This window comes from Camelus bactrianus, chromosome 32 (genome assembly GCF_048773025.1).
Source record: "Camelus bactrianus isolate YW-2024 breed Bactrian camel chromosome 32, ASM4877302v1, whole genome shotgun sequence".
NCBI lineage: Eukaryota > Metazoa > Chordata > Mammalia > Artiodactyla > Camelidae > Camelus > Camelus bactrianus.
In genome coordinates, this window is record NC_133570.1 from 11,275,852 (window position 1) to 11,295,416 (window position 19,565).

The 19,565-nt window shown below is 48.0% G+C and overlaps 1 protein-coding gene across 1 annotated transcript in view; it reads left to right on the forward strand.

The window, feature by feature from the left end:
* Window positions 1-19,565, forward strand: part of KSR2 (kinase suppressor of ras 2) — a 356,911-nt gene that overhangs the window by 273,367 nt on the left and 63,979 nt on the right. The window contains exons 6-8 of the mRNA XM_074356111.1: window positions 1,254-1,323; window positions 4,403-4,486; window positions 19,303-19,369. Of these exons, the coding sequence (XP_074212212.1) occupies window positions 1,254-1,323; window positions 4,403-4,486; window positions 19,303-19,369 (221 nt within the window). The remainder of the gene's footprint in view (window positions 1-1,253; window positions 1,324-4,402; window positions 4,487-19,302; window positions 19,370-19,565) is intronic.

Here is a 19,565-nt window from a genome sequence, read left to right on the forward strand (position 1 = left end):
CTGGAACTCAGTCAGTGGTGGAGTGATTGTGTAGGCCACTAGGATGTAGCCTAAGGCATAAAAGAAAAGACTAGATGGGAACAAGTACCCAGTCTGATGTCTGTGTGATTTATTTTTCCTTCCTCATTCTCATTCATCCATCAACTTATCTGTCCATCTATCTATCCATCCATACATCCATCCACCCACGTAATAATCCAGCCACCCACCTACCCACCTGTCCATCTGGCAGTCCATTTGTCCATTCACCCACCTATCCAACCATCTAGCCACCCAACTATCCAAACATTCATCCATCCATCCACCCACCCACCTACCAATCCATCCACCCACCTCCCCATCTGTCCATCTACTGACTCTTCTGTCCATCCACCCACCTATGCAAACGTTCATCTAGCCATCCATCCATTCATCCATCCATCCATTCACTCACCCACCCATCCACCCACCTACCAATCCATCTACCCATCCATCTATCCATTCATCCATCCACTCATCCATCCATTCATCAACCCATCCACTTATTCTAGCATGAGTTTACATGGTACATGGTTAGAATATTTTAAATAGTTACTTATAATATACAGAAAGTGGTAATGGTTTTCCATATAGAGTTTGCTTTGAAAATAAATGTATTTAAACAAGTAAACCAAAATAAGTCAAATTAAAATATTAAGGAATTAATTTCATGGGTTGTACAGGGGCACGACAAAAATTAGGGAAGTGGTACTTGAATGACCAGCATTTGGAATCTACAGAGTTCAAACTTTGCAGGCACATTTATAAGTCCCTTAAGCCTGGATTTGCAGCTGCTGTGCAGTCTTATCAGGTATGTGACCTTGAGCAAATGACTTCTCTCCAAGCCTCAGTTTCCTCATCTGTCAGGCTGGGATGCTTACAACCCCTAACCCTAGAGTTGTCTTAGGCTGTAGCGAGCAAAGACATGTGAGTCACATAGCCCATGCCTGGCACACAGTAAGCACTCAGTAAATGGAAGCCATGCTCAATTTTATTCTCCCCACAACTGGTTTCCTTCAAGGCACTGCCTGGAAGCCCCACCCAAGAGACCTTGCATAAGCTGAGGTAACACAAGCTAAACCAGTGTTCCATTTGGCTTTGGTTTAACAAATGATGACAGCCAGTGTCCTTCCTGAGGCTGGCGAACCTCCCTCTTCCTTCCTCGGCGTGGTGGGAGCCCAGCCCCGCCTCTGATTCTCTGCCTAACGAGGTCTTCTCCTCTTCTCTCCCTGCAGACACACTGTCAGTACCGCGATGGTCCCCGCAGATCCCTCGCAGAGACCTTGGCAATTCCATCAAGCACAGGTAGGCTGGATTTCTGTGTGCACTGGGGCCCACCTCCCAGCACGGTGAGGGCTGGGGGACTCTGGCCTCAGGGTGGGTATGGGCTGGGTTGCCCCAGCTCCTCCATCACCAGGCTCTTTTCTCCTCTGCCAGGCTGAACCTCAGTGTGGCAGGGGACTGCGATGTCTGCTTCTTATTAACCTGGCTCTTATAAAATAACACATAGCAGTTAAAAGCCAGGGCTTTGGAGTCAGACTGACTTGTATTCCAATCCCAGCTAGTAAAGCTTTGCAACCTTGAGGAAGTTACTTAACCTCCCTGAGGCTCCATTTTCTCATCAGATAATTCTGCCTACTCCTAGGGTGGTTGTGAGGATTAAATGAAATAATATATTAACGTGCTAATCAAAGGGCTTGGCACATAATAACCACTCAATAAATGGTATCAATATTAAGACCAATGCTTGTTCTAATTTTGGGTCTCCCCCCCCCCCCAGAAGACACAAGATTGCAGGCTGAACTCAGATGCTCACCTTCTGGTCAGCCCAGGGCTCCAGCCCTGTTGGGTGCACGGGGCAACCTCTCCAGGGGTATCCCTGCCCTTTTCAGGAGGGAGATTTCTGTCTACTAAGTCAGCTCTTATAAGAAATTAACTTTCCAAATTTAACTTTCCATATTTTATCTCATTAGCCTCGCAATCTGTTCACACACTCAGTGGGGTAGGTAGCACAAGTGTGGTCACATCCATTTGACAGATAGGGAAACTGAGGCCCTGGATGGTTAAGTGATGGCTGTACAAGCCAATTAAGCCCAGTACTTTATGATCTTTTGACACTGCTGCTGAGAGCTTTCTTTGCACTGAGGTCCCTGTGACCAGCTGAGAGTTCACTCATTCATGGTTTCTTTCCACTAGTATTTATAGAGTTATCTGTACCAGGGCTGCAGCACTGAGCACGTCCTAAGACTTTCACCCTTGGGGAGCTCGTGGTCTAATGGAGGGACAGATGGTTAACAGACCATGACAGCACCGGAGGATCAGGGCTATAACGGTGGGGCCAAACCAGGGGCAGACACGTCACCATAACCCGGGGTGAGGCAGGAATGGGCACACTCTCCCGGAATGGCCTCTCGTCAACAGATTTCTGTTGACAGGATAGTTGTTAAGACACAAATGAAAAAACGGTGGAGGAAGCCATGAGAAATACGCGATAGATTCATCAGTGGTCAGGCGGTGAGAAACAGCAAAAGGCATCAAAAAGAAGGGCCTTTTTTTTTATTTGCTTACACACTGCGCCCTGGCTAGATCCACCCCTGGATAGGCCACACCCTTGGCTAGCTCCACCCCTGGATAGGCCACACCCCTGACTCAGCTCCACCCCTGGATTGGCCACACCCCTGGCTCAGATCCACCCCTGGATTGGCCACAACCCTGGCTCAGCTCCACCCCTGGGTTGGCCACACCCCTGGTTCACCTCCACCCTTGGATTGGCCACACCCCTGGCTCAGCTCCATCCCTGAATTGGCCACAACCCTGGCTCAGCCCCACCAGCAGACTCAAGTACCCTAACGTTAGACCTGGTGGTACCTCAGATTCAAATGCTGATGCCCAGAGGAGGAAAACGATCTAATGATCTTTAGCATCGGGAACATTTTCCAGGAGCTGGCACTTGGGATGCCCTGTTACTCTCCAGTCTCACCTTGTGTTTCTCCCTGGGCTCCATGCCAGGAGGGAGAGACCTGGATACATCCCCAGCCCTGGTGAAAAAATGAAATGAAAATCTCAATACCATCCGCTGTCCTCAGAGCCACCTTAACCACAGCTTAGGAAGAGGGATTGCTGATCCTGAGGATGGGGGAGGGCCGGAAAAGAGAGGGAACTCCCACCTGCCACTGGTGCTGCCTGCTTAGTTCCCACACTGCTGGCCGGTGGGTGGAACGTGAGCCCATTCGCCGTTCCCTAGAGCTGCCAAATCCTGCAGAATAGGTCCTGCCAAACTCACTGGCCCTGCTGAAGGGACAGAAAGGGGCTTAACCAACCCCTAGTCTAAAACTGGGAAGGGAATTTTCTTGGCCCCAAGAAATCTCTGTTCAGAATATTGCTATTTGCTTAGATATGGAGGCTTTGGGCTGCGGCTCATTCTGTTTGGAGAGTGACTGACCCAAATCAGGCAAGATGGTACAGCAGAGGGATACAGACTTGCCCTCAAAATTCTCAAGCACCGAGTTACATAATCACTTCCAATTTTCACTTTGACACTGTGAGGCAGTGGAGATTAGATACAACTCCTGCTGAAGGTGACAAAAATTGAAAATGAAAATTAACTGTGACCTGGCAACCTTCCATACTTTTCTTGGGTCCAGCCCTGCTGCTGCCGGATATCTCCTGGGGAAGACAGCACCCTGGCAGCAGCAGGGGGCCCAGAAGTTAATCTAATGTATCTCTGTTCCCGCTGGTTTCTAGCTGTATATCAGAAACCTCTAAACTGCCTTATGTTTGCAGCAAGTGGTGGTGGCTGGGGAGGAAGATGAGCTGATGATCTGAAAAGGGCTTTCATTTTAGGGACTTCTTTTCTCCTGCTAAAGTTTGGGGTCTCCACTTTTTGGGGGGCACACCCTCTTGAAGCTCTCCAGGTGGTGTAACTAGCAGTGATGGGGAACAGACTCTGGGGGGGAGGTGCATCTTGCTTCGTGGTTCTCTGAGGATAGTTCCAGCCCCATCCATTTCTCTGTCCTAGAAGTGAACCTGGTGCAGTAGGCCACCAGGCAGTGTTTGCTGAATGACTGAATGACTGTTGTGAATGTTTGGGTAATAATACAGCCACAAGCCAATTCAGTGAGTTCTTCTTGTGTGCCAGGTGCTGCATGAAGCCCTTGATATGGATGACCTTGTTTAATCCTCTGAACAACCTATGAGGTCGATGCTGTTTTTATCCCCACTTTACAGATAAGGAGACTGAGGCTCCATTGGTATAAGCAATTCAACTAAGTCACCTATCTTGGAAGAAGCGGGGCTGGAAGCCAGGGTTCATGTGGTCATCCTTCTAGAGATAGGTCAGTCACCATCACCTTGGCCTTGAACACTTTCTGTCTCTTTCCCACAGGTTTTCCACGAAGTACTGGATGTCTCAGACGTGCACAGTCTGTGGGAAGGGGATGCTTTTCGGCCTCAAGTGTAAAAACTGCAAGTAAGTGCTATTCCTGGAGGCACCTTTTCATGGTGCCTGGTGTCAGCAGGAGCCATCCCGGGCTCTGAAATAGTTTATGGGACTTCGGTTTCTTGACCCTCCGGAGAGTGGCTTGCTCTATTTTTCAGAAATAGGTCTTTTTTTTTTAATTGAAGTATAGTTGGTTTACAATGTTGGGTTAATTTCTGGTGTACAGCGTAGTGATTCAGTTATATATGTGTATATATATGTGTGTGTGTGTGTGTGTGTATATGTGTATATATATATATATATATGTATGTATTTTCCAGAAATAGGTCTTAAATGAACCTCTACCCTTGGGTAAGGGGTTGAGGAGGACAGTTGTGAAGAAGAACCAGTGCTGATGGGTGATGCTGGAAATGTATAATGCTGTCTGTGGAGGCACAGAAGGAACTGGCATTTTCACAGCATCTGAAATCGGGGTTGGCAAGCTTTTTCTCTAGCTGACCAGATAGTAAGTATTTTAGGCTTTACAGGGCCGTGGGGTCTCTGTTACAACCACTCAACCCTGCTATGTGGCTCAAAAGCAGCCATAGACAATATATAAATAAACGAGCATGACAGAATTTATTTATTCCAATAAAATCTTTAAAAAAAAATTTTTTTTTTTACAAAAAATGTGCTGCAGCTGGCTTTGACTGATCCCTGAGTTAGAGTTTGCAAAGGCCTTTTCTCCTTTATTTTTTCTTCTTGTGGTGCTTCTCTGGGGGGTGGAGGAATGTGTTCTGATTCTTTCCATTTTACAGATATGAAAGCTGAGTCCCAACAAGGATAAGTCACCTGCCTGAGGTCACATAGCTAGGAAGTGGCAGTCAGGACTTAGACTCTGGCCCCCTAACTCCTGTCCTTTCTGTGGCATCATGTCGGTCTTGAAGGCAGTGAGAAGACTAGACCAGACAAGTCCCCGCCTTCCCCTGACATCCACCCAGGTTGTGGACCCAGGTCACAAATGGCAACAGAGAGGGATGCAGGGAAACCCTGATGCCCAGCCTGGGCCCCAGAGTCAAACTGAGATGCACGTACATCCTGGTCCTGCCACTTCTAGCCCGGTGACCTCGGGCGAGTCCCCTCACATGTCTGTTGCTCGTCTTATCATCTGCACAAAAGGAATAACTATCATTCCTGCCCAACGTGGTGGTGAGCCTTGAGAAAATCAGCACTAAAGGACACAGCCCGGTGCCAGGCTTAGAGTTCTGTCTTCTGTCAAAGGTCATAAATGCCTTTCTGTCTAGCCATCCTCTTTCCTTCCGTAAACTTGTATTAAATGCCCTCTTTGGCCCAATTACTGTAAAATAGTCAATAGCATTCAGCTGTACCTTGGGGTTATGAATGAGTGCACGTCTGATTGCTTTATAAAAGCCACTTAGTTAGAAAAATTGGAGGAGCCCTTCTTTCCCGTCTAGCCTTGCTCTTCCTTGTCCAGCCCAGGCTGGGAGCTCTCATTTGGGCTCCTCCAGGCCTCCCCACTTGCCTGCCCCGTGATGGAGGAGGGGACCGGTAGGGGCACGTTCTTACTCTCCCTGCAGCCTAGATGTCTCAGTAGTAAGGCGAGGCTGGGAGCCCTTCCCTCCTGGAGTCGTGGGGAGGATTAATTAGATCCAGCCCCTGAGGAGCCTTAAGCTTCATGGCACAAGATGGGAGCTGGGCAGTGATTACCGAGCATGAGTGTTTGGAGCTCACGTCCCCACCTTGGTCCTTTATAGACCCAGGCTCTGAGGTGAGTCCTCAGGATGGCAGCCCCTGGTCTTTCTGACTTTGAGACGCACCAAGCCGGGCCCTCGGGTCCAACTTGAAGTTCTGTCTCATTTCCCCGTTACCCAGCTGCTCCGGGGGCCTGCCTCACTGGTGTGCAGTCACCCCGTGTTCTGAGGGGAAACGGCGGCTCTCACATCCTCACACCTGCCAAGCGGAGGCTTTGAAGTCAGGTAATTAGGTGACAGGGATGCAGCCAGGAGTCAGTGAGGCTGAACACTTCCTGAGCCGTTTTAATTTTCAGCGCTCAAGGCAGAAGTCAGAGGTAGCCTTCATTCTTGCTCTCTGTTCTGGAAGTCATGAGCAAGGCCTCAGACCCTGCCAAGGGCTGGGGGAGGGACAGGGACCTGGAGGGGAGAGGTGGCTGCAAGAAACAGGTTTTGAGAGCAGCCAGAACTGAGTTGGAGTCCCAGCTCCATTGCTGAACTGCCTGTGTGAGCTTGAGCAAGGGACCCGTCATCCCTGGGCTCAGTTTCCTGACCTGCAAAGTGGGCGTGATGTTAGCGCCCCGCACAGGGGCTGCTGGAAGGAGTCGGTGAAATGTCCCTGCCCCAGATGGCAACGTTTTCTCAAAGAACGTTTCTCCCCTCTCCACCTTGTGCAAAAATGGCTCCTGGAATTCTAAGAGGCAGACTATGAGTGTGCATTACCGATACCAGCAGCTGAAGTTTGACCTTACTCTTCCATGAATGAAATTCTGCGGGTTTCACATTAGTTACAGTGAGGACGGATGACTGTTTATATGTGTTTTCAAAGATGGGCAAAATTTTGGAGGGAAGGGTCAGATGAAAGACAGAAAAAGGTAACACACAGACCCCACTGTCAAGGAGTTTAGGGGAAGACACACCTGGAGGGAAATGAATTTCAGTAAGACTGCAGTGTGCGCATAAAAGCAGGAACAGGTGAAGTTTCAGAGAGGCAGCATGGAGGATGGAGGGGGAGCTTCTTAGAAAAAATGGGCAGAACTGTTTGTTCATTTACTCGACTCACATTTGTTGAGCACGTCCAAAGCGCCAGGCACTGTTCTAGACATGGGGGAAATCACACTGAGTGAAACAGACGGAATCCCTGCCCTCATGGAACTTATATGCTGGTGGGGGATGGAGATGGAGGGGGACAGACAGTAAACCGAGTAAATCACTGAAATAGGTCATCTGTTCAGATGGTGCTTAAGTACTAAGTTGAAGAATGAAACGGAGGAGGGAGATAGGGCCAGGGAAGGGGCTGTAATTTTCATTAAAGGGCTCAGGAAATGTCTTATATCTGAGTGAGAACTTGGGGGGGGGGGGGAAGTAGTGTGTGCTGCAGGTCCTTTCCAGAGGCTTGGGTTTGAATCTGTCGCAAAGGTAATGATTCTTTTTCCTTTTCTTTGTTTCTTTTTTTTTTTTTTTCTTAGCCTAGAGCAGTTCTGGTTCTGTTACTGACAGAAACTCCCTGGGTGACAGAGGTTGGCTTTGACCCATGGTACTCAATGTGTGGTCCCTGGACCGGCAGCATCAGCGTCACGTGGGAGCCGGTCAGAGAGGCAGACTCTCAGCTCCACCCCAGACCTGCTGCAGCAGAATCTGCAAGTTAAGATGGTCCTGGTGATTCTTGTGCACATTCAGTTTGAGAAACACTACTCTTAACAGCTCCAAATTCCCTTGCAGAGCTGATTTTATTTTTCTAGATTATGGGTCTCAAATGTGAGTGTGTATCAGAATCCCCTGGAAGGTGTATTAAAACACGAGATTCCTGAACCCCCGCCCCCTCTGGCCGGAGTCTCCAATTCAGCACGTCTCAGGTGGTGCCCCAGAATGTGCATCTCTCACAAGTTCCCAGGTGATGCTGATTGCCGCTGGTCCTGGGACCACAGTGTGAGAATCACTGCTCTACATAAAAGCAGCAGTTCGACAAAATCTTTTTTTTCCAGCCTGACATTGCAGCGTGTGAGTTTTTTTGTTTTTTTTCTTTTGAAAGTTGGTCCATCTTTGCTGATTACTTTTCAGGCTCTTCTGCTGTTACATCCCTTGACCTCACTCCGTAGACGTGAATCTTTTTCATCCTCGTCCCTCCAGTAAATTCATCCAGTAAATATTTATGTGCTGAGTCAAAAAGATAAGGTGTGATTAGGAACCCAGGCTGCAGTTCTCACACATACACACACACACACACACACATATTTAAATCCTGACTGTGCCACTAACACTTTCATTATTTCTGAGCCTCACTTTCTTCCTCTATGGAAAGAAGAAAATAATATTCACCTTACTAGATTGTTTTAAAAAAAAAAACAACTGAGATTAAATAAGGGAACATGCTTAGCCTAGTACCTGGCCCATTATAAGAGCTTAATAAATGAGAGCTCATGCTGTCACTGACTGAATTAATTTTGGGGTACCCTCCACCCAGTGAGCCAGGATACTTCTGAATGTCTAGCCCCTTTCCCTCCTGCTTTGGTTCAGTGCCCACTTCCTCCGGAATTATCATCAGCTGTCTTGTCGGCATTCTGAATAGAGAGATTAATGAACTAATAGGAAATTATGCTCAGAAAGCAATTTGCAGTTATCTAAAATGAGGCGTCTTCATCTAATAAGTTCATGAGCACGGAATGGAGTTTAGTTCTAAGTGGCTGGATCGTCAGCACAATCCACATATTGTCTGATAACTGTGGACTCAGCTGGCTGAAGTTTGCTTCTGCAAAAGTAAGATGCTGATGGATTTCCCGGGCCTCAGTCCTGCCTTACCTGCATCCTTCCTCCTTCTCGGGGTCCTTCCACATTTTTCTGCCGAGCTGAGGTCTGGTTCCTTGGAAATCCCTCCACCCTGCCTGCAGTTTTTGCATTTTTGCAGGGAGTGTGAGTGTTCTGGGCTGAGGAAACAGCATGAGCAAAAGCTTGGGTCAGGACTTAAAGGAGTTTGAGCACACTTTGCAGGCAGGGACCGGAGAGGAGAGGAGATCGGTCCGGCTTTGCAGCCGCAGTACCGGTCCTGCTGCCGTGACTCATGCTGCTGCGTCCCGGGGCCCCAGGCCCGTGTGGGGCTCCGCTCACTGCCCATCCGGCCGCATGCCGGGGAAGGCAGTCTTGGACTCCAGAGCTCCCCTCACGCTGGAGCGGCTCACTTGTGAGGACAAGGCCCTGGGGGAGGAGAATGTGGTGATGGGATGGCCCTTCCTCTGGGTGGAAGAGCGGGGAGCAGAAGCCAGGACTTCTGATGTTCCCAGAGCCGCCTGCTCTTAGGGCCTGAGGTGGGAAGGGTATGGATATGAGAACACTTTGCAGATGTTTGACTTACTTTCCTCTCGGACCACGGAGTACTCACTCCTCTGCATTGAAGACAGGATGATCAAATTAGTGGCACAGCCCTAGCTAGCCCATGTGTGTCTTGGTGTCCTGCTCATGTCCCAATGACCTCGTTTTGGGGTGCTGTGCTAACAGCTTGTACCTGAGACCTTCTCCGGAGGCTTGCCCTTGGGTGACTGATGGCAGCTTCTCACCCAGAGGTGCCTGGGAGTTAGCCCCCAACCGCAGGTGGCTCAGAGCCAGGGGCTAACCCGTACAGGCGTGCGAAAGGCCAGCTCCTTGTCTCAAGGCAGACGGACTCTACAGTGCAGTTCACACTCCAGAGTCCTCTGCGGGATCAGGCTGAGACTAGAGTCTCCTGGAACCATGTCCTTGCTTAGCTCCTCTGCCATTTCCGATCTGGCTGAGGAATATTCTGGAAAACTCCCTTTTACAAATCACTTGCAAGTAGACCCATCTCAGAATCTGCTTCTAGGGAACTGAACTTAAGACGGCAAAGCAACTACAAGATCCAAACTCTGGAGTTAGAGGGGGCAGGTCCTGGCTTTGCCGCTTCCTAGCTGTGTGACTCTGGTAAAGTTACTAAGCCTCTCTGATGTCACAGGAAGCTAATATGTTCCTTCAATGTGAGAAGACATGTGAGTGCCCTAATCACAGTCTTGATTTGGGAATTCCTTCAAATCAGAACCTTTCAATAAGTTGTTCAGCGTTTATTTCATTGCAGGAGTGGATTCTCTATTAAAATATATGAAATATGAAAAGAAAAAAAATACTCGCCACATCACCTCCATGGGTTTAAGCAAGGTCGAAGTTCTGGAAGAGTAAGCCCATTTCCTACTTTTCTGTAGTTCCTATTCTCCGTTTTTCTTTGGGGATTTTCGGAACCACCCAGCTTCTTGGAAGACCTGTTAAAGGGCTTCTATCAGGGGTTCTCAACCTTGGCGCTATTGACATTTTAAGCTAGATAATTCTCGGTGGTGGGAGCCATCCTGCGTGTTGAAGGATGTTTATCTATTTATTTATTTTTAATTGAAGTATAGTCAGTTACAATGTGTCAATTTCTGGTGTACACAATAATGTTTCAGTCATACATACACATACATATATTTGTTTTCATATTCTTTTTCATTATAGGTTATCACAAGATATTGAATATAGTTCCCTGTGCTATCCAGAAGAAATTTATTTTTTATCTATTTTATATATAGTAGTTAGTATTTGCACATCTCAAACTCCCACTTTATCCCTTCCCACCTGCTTTCTCCCTGGTAACCATGAGTTTGTTTACTATGTCTGTGAGTCTGTTTCTGTTTTGTAGATAAGTTCATTAGTGTCTTCTTTTTTCTTTCCCTTTCTTGCTTATTTCACTTAGAATGATGATCTCCAGATCCATCTATGTTGCTGCAAATGGCATTATTTTATTCTTTTCTATGGCTGAGTAGTATTCCATTGTATATATATACACCACAACTTCTTTATCTAGTCATCTGTCGATGGACATTTAGGTTGTTTCTGTGTCTTGGCTATTGTATATAGTGCTGCTATGAACATTGGGGTGCATGTATCTTTTCCAGTTTGAGTTCCCTCCAGATACGTGCCCAGGAGTGGGATTGCTGGATCATGTGGTAAGTCATAGGATCATATGATATAGGATGATATGGCTTAGTTTTTTTGAGGGTGAGGCTGTTTAGAAGCATTGCCTCCACTCACTAGATGCCAGTAGCCACCTCCTCCCCACCCCTCGCCAACTCCACTCTCAGTTGTGACAGTTAAAAATGTCTCCAGACATTGCCCAACATCCCTGGGGAGGGTGGGGGCAAAATTGCCCTTGGAGGAGAACCGCTGTTTTATTTAATAAATCCCTCACTCCCAACCAGTGGGGCTGTGTACCCATCATTCAGTTGTAGATGCCAGTATTAGAGTGCCATTCCTCAAATGGTCAATAGAGTGATCCGACTTATCAACTTGCCTGGGACTTTCCTGGGTTGAGCACTGAAGTCCCATGCCCTGGGTGACCGAGGTTGGTCGAGGCAGGTCTATGCTAGTAGAAACTTTCACAGGCTCCAATTAAGGTCACTGCCCACTGCTGTAGGCGTGAGACCTGTAATCATTTCCCTGGAAAGGTGAGGAGTGATGTTTGGAAACCAGCAGAAAGTTTCCAATGTATTCTGGTGTTTTAATGCACTGTGCACAGGTCCCCTCCCCTCCTGCCCGCGGGAGCCTGGCTGGACGTGTTACACATAATTCTTTTCACGGAACCAGTCACTTTGCTCATTTCCACGCACTTCTTTATCTGGTTTTGCTCTGTTATTGGATCTTTTCACTTGGATTCCATGTACTCTTTGGTTCCCTTCTTGCCCTGTACGTCCCCCTAGCCTGTATCCTTGCATCAAAATACAATGTCTTATCTGAAATTTTCCGGTTTTTGCAACATGGCTCCAGCCACGGATGACGAGGAGATAAAAGCATGAAGTTAGCCGTGGTTGGTTTGAGCCACTGGGCACACTCATTTCCCCAGCTCTTGAAAAACTGGGGAAATGATGAGCTGGTGTTGCAGCTGCTGCGAAGTTCCTGGAAGCTTCAGGAATGTGTACAACAGGCAGGATATTGGCAGGATATAATTATGAGCGTGCATTTTGGAGATCACCAGCTTGAAGCCTGAACTTACTTTTCCGTTAATAGAAACACTTAGCGTTTGCAATAATCATCGCGGGAATTAATGGTCCCTTCTGTGCATTTTTACCTATTATAAGCAAAACTTTGGGCCCAATTACAATTGTATGTGAGGCATGATGATAATTCTACTGGTGGCTGAGGTGGGGATTAGAGGTGAGGAGGAGGATGGTGATGATGACAGCGTGTATTGAGGGCTTACTGAGGGTGCCAGACATTTTACTGAGTACTTTACATGCGTGATCTCATTTAATTCTCACAACAACCAGGGAAGGTGGGGTCTATGGTTATCCCCATTTTATAGATGAGAAAACAGAGACCCTCAGGAATAAATAGTTGGCCCAAAGTCTCACTGTTGGTGGATCCATGCCTCAAACCCACTGATCCCTCCGATTCAAGAGCCCAGAGGCTTAACCACGTTACGTGGGCAAAGGACAGCCCCCCGTAGTGGCTGCCCCTACTTCTCCCTGAATCAGACGGGCAGAACAGAAGATGAGAATCTGATCTCACCCAGATCCTGGACCGGAGACATCAGTCTTTTCTTCCCCTACCTGCTTCCCTCTCCCATCATCCCTTCTCGAATTGAAAGATGTCAGATGGGTCTCTGTGTTCTGAGAACACCCCCAGGTGCTGGGAGCCAAGAGGACTCTGTGGTCATGCTCTCTTTTCTCAGGGAATTGAGCGGGGTCGGGGAAGTCATCTCCAATGGGTAATCAATCTGCAGCTTCCTTACAGTATCCTCTTCAGAGAGAACAGTTCTTGGGTTTTCCTGATTATTTTTCATTATGTTGCTGGAACGTTCTGTCTGATTTATATGTTAACACTCCCCACCTCCCTGGCTCATTTCTGCTGTTGCCTTTTTCTTTCTAACTCAGTTGGAGCCCAGAGAGCTCAACCCCACTGAGCTGTCAGCAGTGAGGGAAGGGGTGTTTGAGATCCTGCACTGAGAGCATATGGAGATGGTTCTAGAAGCATGGGCTCAAATGAGAGACCACAGGGGAACCAAAATCAGACAGCACTGCTTGGTTGAGGTAGTCAGTGAAACAAACCCACTGCAAAGAGGGTAATGATTCTGTTTAGCGATTTTGCAAGAAGCCTTAGGGGGCACTTAATGCAGTGATGCGGGGAGAGGTGAGCAGAGACAGAGGGTGGGAAGGAGAAGCAGGAGGGGAACTTTGCTGACCTGTGGTTGTAAATATCTGCTGCCGGGGGCCAGGAGAAGGGGTCTTTCCAAAATGCTATCCAGCCTTCACCTCCCTGTTTGAAACCCTTCATTGGCTCCCCCCGCTGTCAAGATAAAATCCATTCTCATGGTGAGACCCTGCACCATCCTTGTTTACCTCTCCTTCCGTCCTTCTCATCACTTCCTTCCTTATGCCCAGAGCTCCAGCTTCATTGTGCCATCAACCCCCACAGCAGGACATGTGCCCACTCATGCACCCTATTGCTTTGTCCTGAATCTTTCTTGCACACCTCTGCCAGCTCCCGTTTCTCTTCTGGGCTCAGCTCAGGTATCACCTCCTCCAGGAAGCCCTCCTTGACTCCCCTCAGATCCAAAGTGCCATCCCCTGCCTGTCCCGATCATTCTGTATAACATACTGTGTTGTGTCTGTCTCTTTACCTGCCTGCCTCTCCGACCAGACTTCAAACTATTTGAAGGTAGGGCTGTGACTGGTTTGTGCACTGTTTATACGTCCAGGGTGAGCACAGTGCTTGGCACAGAGCGAGTACTTAGTCAATACTAGCTGATGGAATGGATCTCAAAAGGAGCCTCTAGAGGGAAAGTGGTTCTTGCCAACCCAAGGCTCTGAGAACCTGGTTCTAATCCAGATGGGATCGTTTCTAGGAGGCAGTTTTGAGGCAATGAGATGAGTGGAAAGATGTTCATGTTTGAAAGGACAAGAGATGGGTTACACCCCCATCTGGACAGTGAACTCCTTGGTAGATGATTGTAAGATAGATGATTAAAGAAACAATTCTTGCCCTGTTTTATTGTACACCCCCAGTGCCTCGCACAGCACCTGACAGAGGAGGAAGGCAGCGATGTTTTTTGCAGGCATGAATGAATGGTTATCCTGACTCTGCCACTTACTAACTGTGTGATTGAGCTGCTCAGTCTTCTCAACTTTAAAATGGGTGTAACAGATTCTTGTTCAGAGTTGTTCAGGGTTAGGTAAGAGTGCTTGGTCCCACACTGGTGTTTGCTTTACATGTCCTCAATTGGATGTTAGGGGCCAGGTTTTGAAAATGTCCCATTTGCACTCAGTAAGGAAAGGCTGAGCCTTCTCAGGTGGATTATGAAGTGGGGTGAGAGCAAGGAGCAGGGATTTGGGCTGCCTGGAGCAAGCTTTCCCTAAGTCGGTTAGAACCACCCAATGGACCATTTGAAATGGTTGTGACTGTCTCCACCAGCAAGAGTCTGGATGGTCCCTCCTCCAGGAAGATTAGCGTTCTGATCCCAGCCAGTCTCGGTGCTTGTGTTCGCTCCACGGGGCTGCTGAGGGCTGTGACAAATCCATTGAGGGGACAGCAGGGCGGCTTATAAAAGGGGGCGTTTGTGCCCCCACAGTTCCCGGGCTAGATCCATGCAAGTCCAATTTGCTTCTGGTCAGATCCCCGTCTCCCACCCCTACGTCGGGAGGAAGGCAGGCAGAAGGAAGAAGGGAATGCAGAGAGGGACATTTTTGCATTTCACAAAATGTGAGGATGCCATTTATAAGAAATAGAAATCATTTTTAAAACATCTGTTGGAGACTTTTTTTTAATGGAGGTACTGGGGATTGAACCCAAGACCTCGTGCATGCTAAGTACATGCTCTTCCACTGAGCTGTACCCTCTCCTCGCTTCGATGGAGACTAGTAATACCCTCACACCAGTAGCATTCCCTTCTGCTGGCCCTTCCTTTTTCCTTCTCTCTTCCTCTCTCCCTCCATCTCTCCAATATCTCAGCATGTGTGACGCACCAGCCACCACGCCAGGCACTGAAAGCGGGGTAGGAAAGGTGGCTGAAAGATGAGGAAGATCCAGATCCTGCCCTCAAGATAAATTCTCATATTGAATTTTCAAACGGAGAGGATGTCTCATTTGGCCAGCAGCTCCTTGGGAAAATGAGATACCCCGCATAAGCAACTTTTCTTGATAACTGAGGCTTATCCTATTAGCCTTTGAAGTTGAAAAAAATGAACTCTTTTCAATGAGAGTTTTAAATAAATCCTTTCCAAATTTCCAAGCTGTCTGAGGTTCGCCTGGCATCCCCTGTGAGCCCTCAGGTGTGTTTTAGCCCTGGTCTACCGATAAATTGCATGCCAGTAGGTCTTTTCTTTCATGGGCAGTGAAAAGGAGAAGTCTAATTTGGGTGGAATCATGCGTGCTCCCCGCTGGAAAAATGATTCTTCATAAGTGGGGCATCATGTCTGCATCGTGCAAAAGTCTGACCTCGAGCCCTGTATCCCCACCCATCCAGGGTCTGTGCAGTTTCAGCACTGAGCTGATCCTGCTAACTCGATCAGCAGGTCCTGGATGGGAGGGCTCTCGCCCTTGACACGTGAACCTCTGTGCCAGGTTGAAGTGTCTGGGCATCAGCGAGCGTTCTCTTGGGTCTCCTGCACCAGCAGTGGCGCTGCTCCCAGTCCCAGCGCTGCCCTGGCCGGAAGGATGGACGTTCCTTCTCCCACGCTTCGGCCAGAGGTGGAGGAGGGCTGCTTCGTTAGTGGGAGAGACGAGCCACTGGGACACAGAGGGGAAAATGCCAGGGGCAGGCAGGAAACGGGCCGAGGTCACTGGCGGTCTCGTCTGCCTGGTCCTGGTTCGGACGTGGTCCACAGCTTATGTTAAGTTGCTCGCCCTCTGCTCGTGGAGCTGCCCACGAGAGGAAGCCGCTGCTTCACATCTGCTCATCAGCTGTCCAGCTGGGCTCGTTTGACAAGGTGGGGGTGGCAGAAAGGAAGAATCTCTTTCTGGAAGCTTCCGGGTGGAGTTGAGCAATTTCAAACAGGAAAGAGTGCAGAAACTTCTTGGTTCAGCTGTCATTAGGCATCAGCAGTCTCCCCAGCTCAGGGCTTCCCAAACATCAGTCCGACCGTGTTACAGTCGTCCAAGGCCTCCGGTGTTTGTAAATCAAATACAGACGTGCTGGGGCCCCACCCACCTCCCCTTCCTCGTGCCTTCACTGCACTCTGGTTCTCTTCACTTCAGCCTCATTGACCTTCAACCTCTGACCCCAGGACCCACCAGTCTCGATCTTACCCCCAAGCCTTTCCCCTCCCCCTCCCATCACTCTCCATCCTGTTTCCCTGTATTATTTTTTTCCACCATCTTATCACACCTGCAATATCCGATGTTTGTTTTCGTGTTTTTTAACCCTCCCTATAAACCTCGGGTCTTCATCTAGCCTGACCATTGCGGGCCCAGCAGGCCCAGTTAAGTGTTTGTGGAATGAATTAAAGGCTGATTTCACGCACAGCAGAGCACCCCATCAGAGTTTTGATATAACGCTAGTTATCTCCACAGGGGCTGGGACCTTCCCTATAGATTTGAGAATCTGGGGGCCTCAGAAAAGAAAAGACGAAGCTGGGTACAGTAACGTGGGATTTCCATTACCTTGTGAATTCAGACTTCTGTAGAGGGAGAGCAAGGTGACATCTTAGGCTCAAAAAAAAAAAAAAAAAAAAAAGACATTTTGACTCAGCCACTTACAGACCCCAGGAGCCTTCCCCTGACTCATCCCCACCCCCAGGATGTAAAGCAAGAAGAATCTGGCATAGTTAGAGCTGGACTCGGGACCTACTACTAGTTATTTGACCTTGGGCAGGTTATTCAAATTTGTTGAGCCTCAGTTTCTCACTCTGTAAAATGGGGGTAACAAAAGTTCCTACTTGTTAGGGTTGTTATGAGTGTTAAATAAGTGATGGAAAGCCCTGAGACCATTGCCTGGTGCATGCGTAAATCTTAGCTCTTGTTTCTTTCAGAGTCATACAGTCTTTACAATGTTCATGACCAATCGTACCTCCTGACGTTTTCAACCCTCTTAGACTTCGGGTGCCAAGAGCTGCCGCCTCTTTTTGAAGTTCTCACACTGTCTCTCTCAGCCAACTCTTTCCAGCCTAACTCAGCCATCCACTTAGCACCCTGTCATGATTTTGTCTTATTTATGAAGCAGCCCTGCATTTATCTATTTACCGTTTGTGTCCTTTTTTACTCAAATGAATTGGTTTAAGGATGAAAACATATCTTATAATCATGGATAGAAAATCAGCTTCGCTTGCCATGAATATCAGGCGAGCAGAAAAAAAAAATAGACCTTCAAATGGAAATAATGAATTTATTCAGTTCCCCATGAATACTGTTGCCTGTCCAAACCTGGGGCTGGGGTTAGCATGTGGTCAAGAGATGTAATTGCTTGTTAGCACAGGAAGCCCCTGATGCAATCGGAGCGAAGGAGAATTGGAGATGAACTGACGCTCCCACTATGTGATTCTTTCATGCTGCCCACGTCCCTCCTGGCTTCCCCTCTGCACCCCCAGTAGCCCCAGGTCTAACATCTCCATATCAGAGAGGAATTCAGGGCCCTCGCAGGGCCATAAAATATTGGGAAAATGTGCACAGACATTCCAAAACAATCAGCTAGACTAGTGGTTCTCTTACCTCCGCACCTACCTATCAGACCTCACCTGGAGGGCTCGATAAACAGATGACTGCATCTCAGCTCCAGAGTCTCTGATTCGTTAGATCTGGGATGGGGCCCTGAAAGTTGCGTTTCTGAAAAGTTCCCACGTGGTGCTGATTCTGCTGGCCTGGAGACTCCACTTTGAGAATCACTGAGCTAGAATAATTGAGTCAATGTCAAGTCCTTGTGTGGGCTTCCACACCATGCTGTTAAAGAGAACTGTGAAACCCCTAGAAGGGAAGAGGGTGGAGGGCAAATCCAAAATTCCCACCTCTCTGTGTAGAGTATTTTGATATTAAACACGTAAGCTGGCTGAGGGTGGCCTTCTGCCAAAGATGTTGGCTGTTGGAAGATAATCTGGTGCACACAAAACTGTAAGGGAATCCAAAAGGATGTGGGTGGAGCACTGATAGTATCTGCCACAGTGCTTATCCACCCTGTGGATGTAAAATGCCAAAAGAAAAGGACCAAGCCAGGTGATGGTACCCTTCAAAGTCTGGCAACGGTATGGGGAAGAGCCAGGTGATGTCTTGGACTTGTCTCAAAGGAAGACACTTTTACTCTAAACTCTAAAACTTAGTACCTTTGAAACCTAATACCTGTTACGAGTCTCTTCCTAATTGGAATGGTTGGCTGGCTGTCTCCTATAGCTTGAGCCTTTAAGAAAAATGAGTCTACCTCTGGTATCACTGACCCAGGATTTCTGCCAGGACAAGTCAGTTAATCTCAGTTTTTCCATCTGTAAAATGGGAAGAATCTAATACCTATTTTGTAAGGTTGTTATAAACATCCAGTGACATAGCTTACATAAAATGTTCAGTACAATGGTTGGGAAATGAGTCTTCAAGTAGACAGTAGATGATTATTAGTATTGGATGATGATGATAAATACAGATGGATGGGGGAAAATGTCTTTCAAAGTGTGAAGTCCAAGTGGGCACTGTTGGTGAAACAGTTGCTACCGCTCTTGGACTAACCACAACTGACCTGTGAGCCTGTGAGAATGAGATGGTAGCAAACTCTCTCCAGAATTCATTTCCTAGATGCCAAGGATATGCCTTTGCAGTAGCTGCCCGATGTCACCTCACATCTTGCTATCCACAGCACCCAGAGCTCTCTCAACCACTGGAGTATCCCATCCACCCACCCATCCATTCATCCATCCATCCATCCACACATCTGTCTACCCAACCATCATCCATCCACCCATCTATCCATTTTTCCATCCATTTACCCATCCATCCATCCATCCACGCATCTGTCTACCCAACCATCATTCATCTACCCACCTATCCATTTGTCCATCCATTTACCCATCCATCCATCCATCTATCTACCCAACAACCTTCCATCCACCCTGATCCATTTGTCTATCCATTTATCCATCCATACAAACATCCTATCTTCTCTCTCTCTCTCAGGTTAAAGTGCCACAACAAATGCACCAAAGAAGCCCCACCCTGTCATCTCCTGATCATCCACCGAGGAGGTAAGTATTTAACACTTACTGCCCTTGGGGTAGGGGTTGGGTGGGGGCCCCTGCAGGCTATCTGAGATGGTCAATTCTGGATACCCCATGATCCATGATGCCTGCCTGTCTCATTTCTTTCCGTCTGACTCTCTTCTTCCTGAAATCTGTCTCCTTAATCCACCTCCAATTCCTGTTCTCCCCATTCCTTGCCCC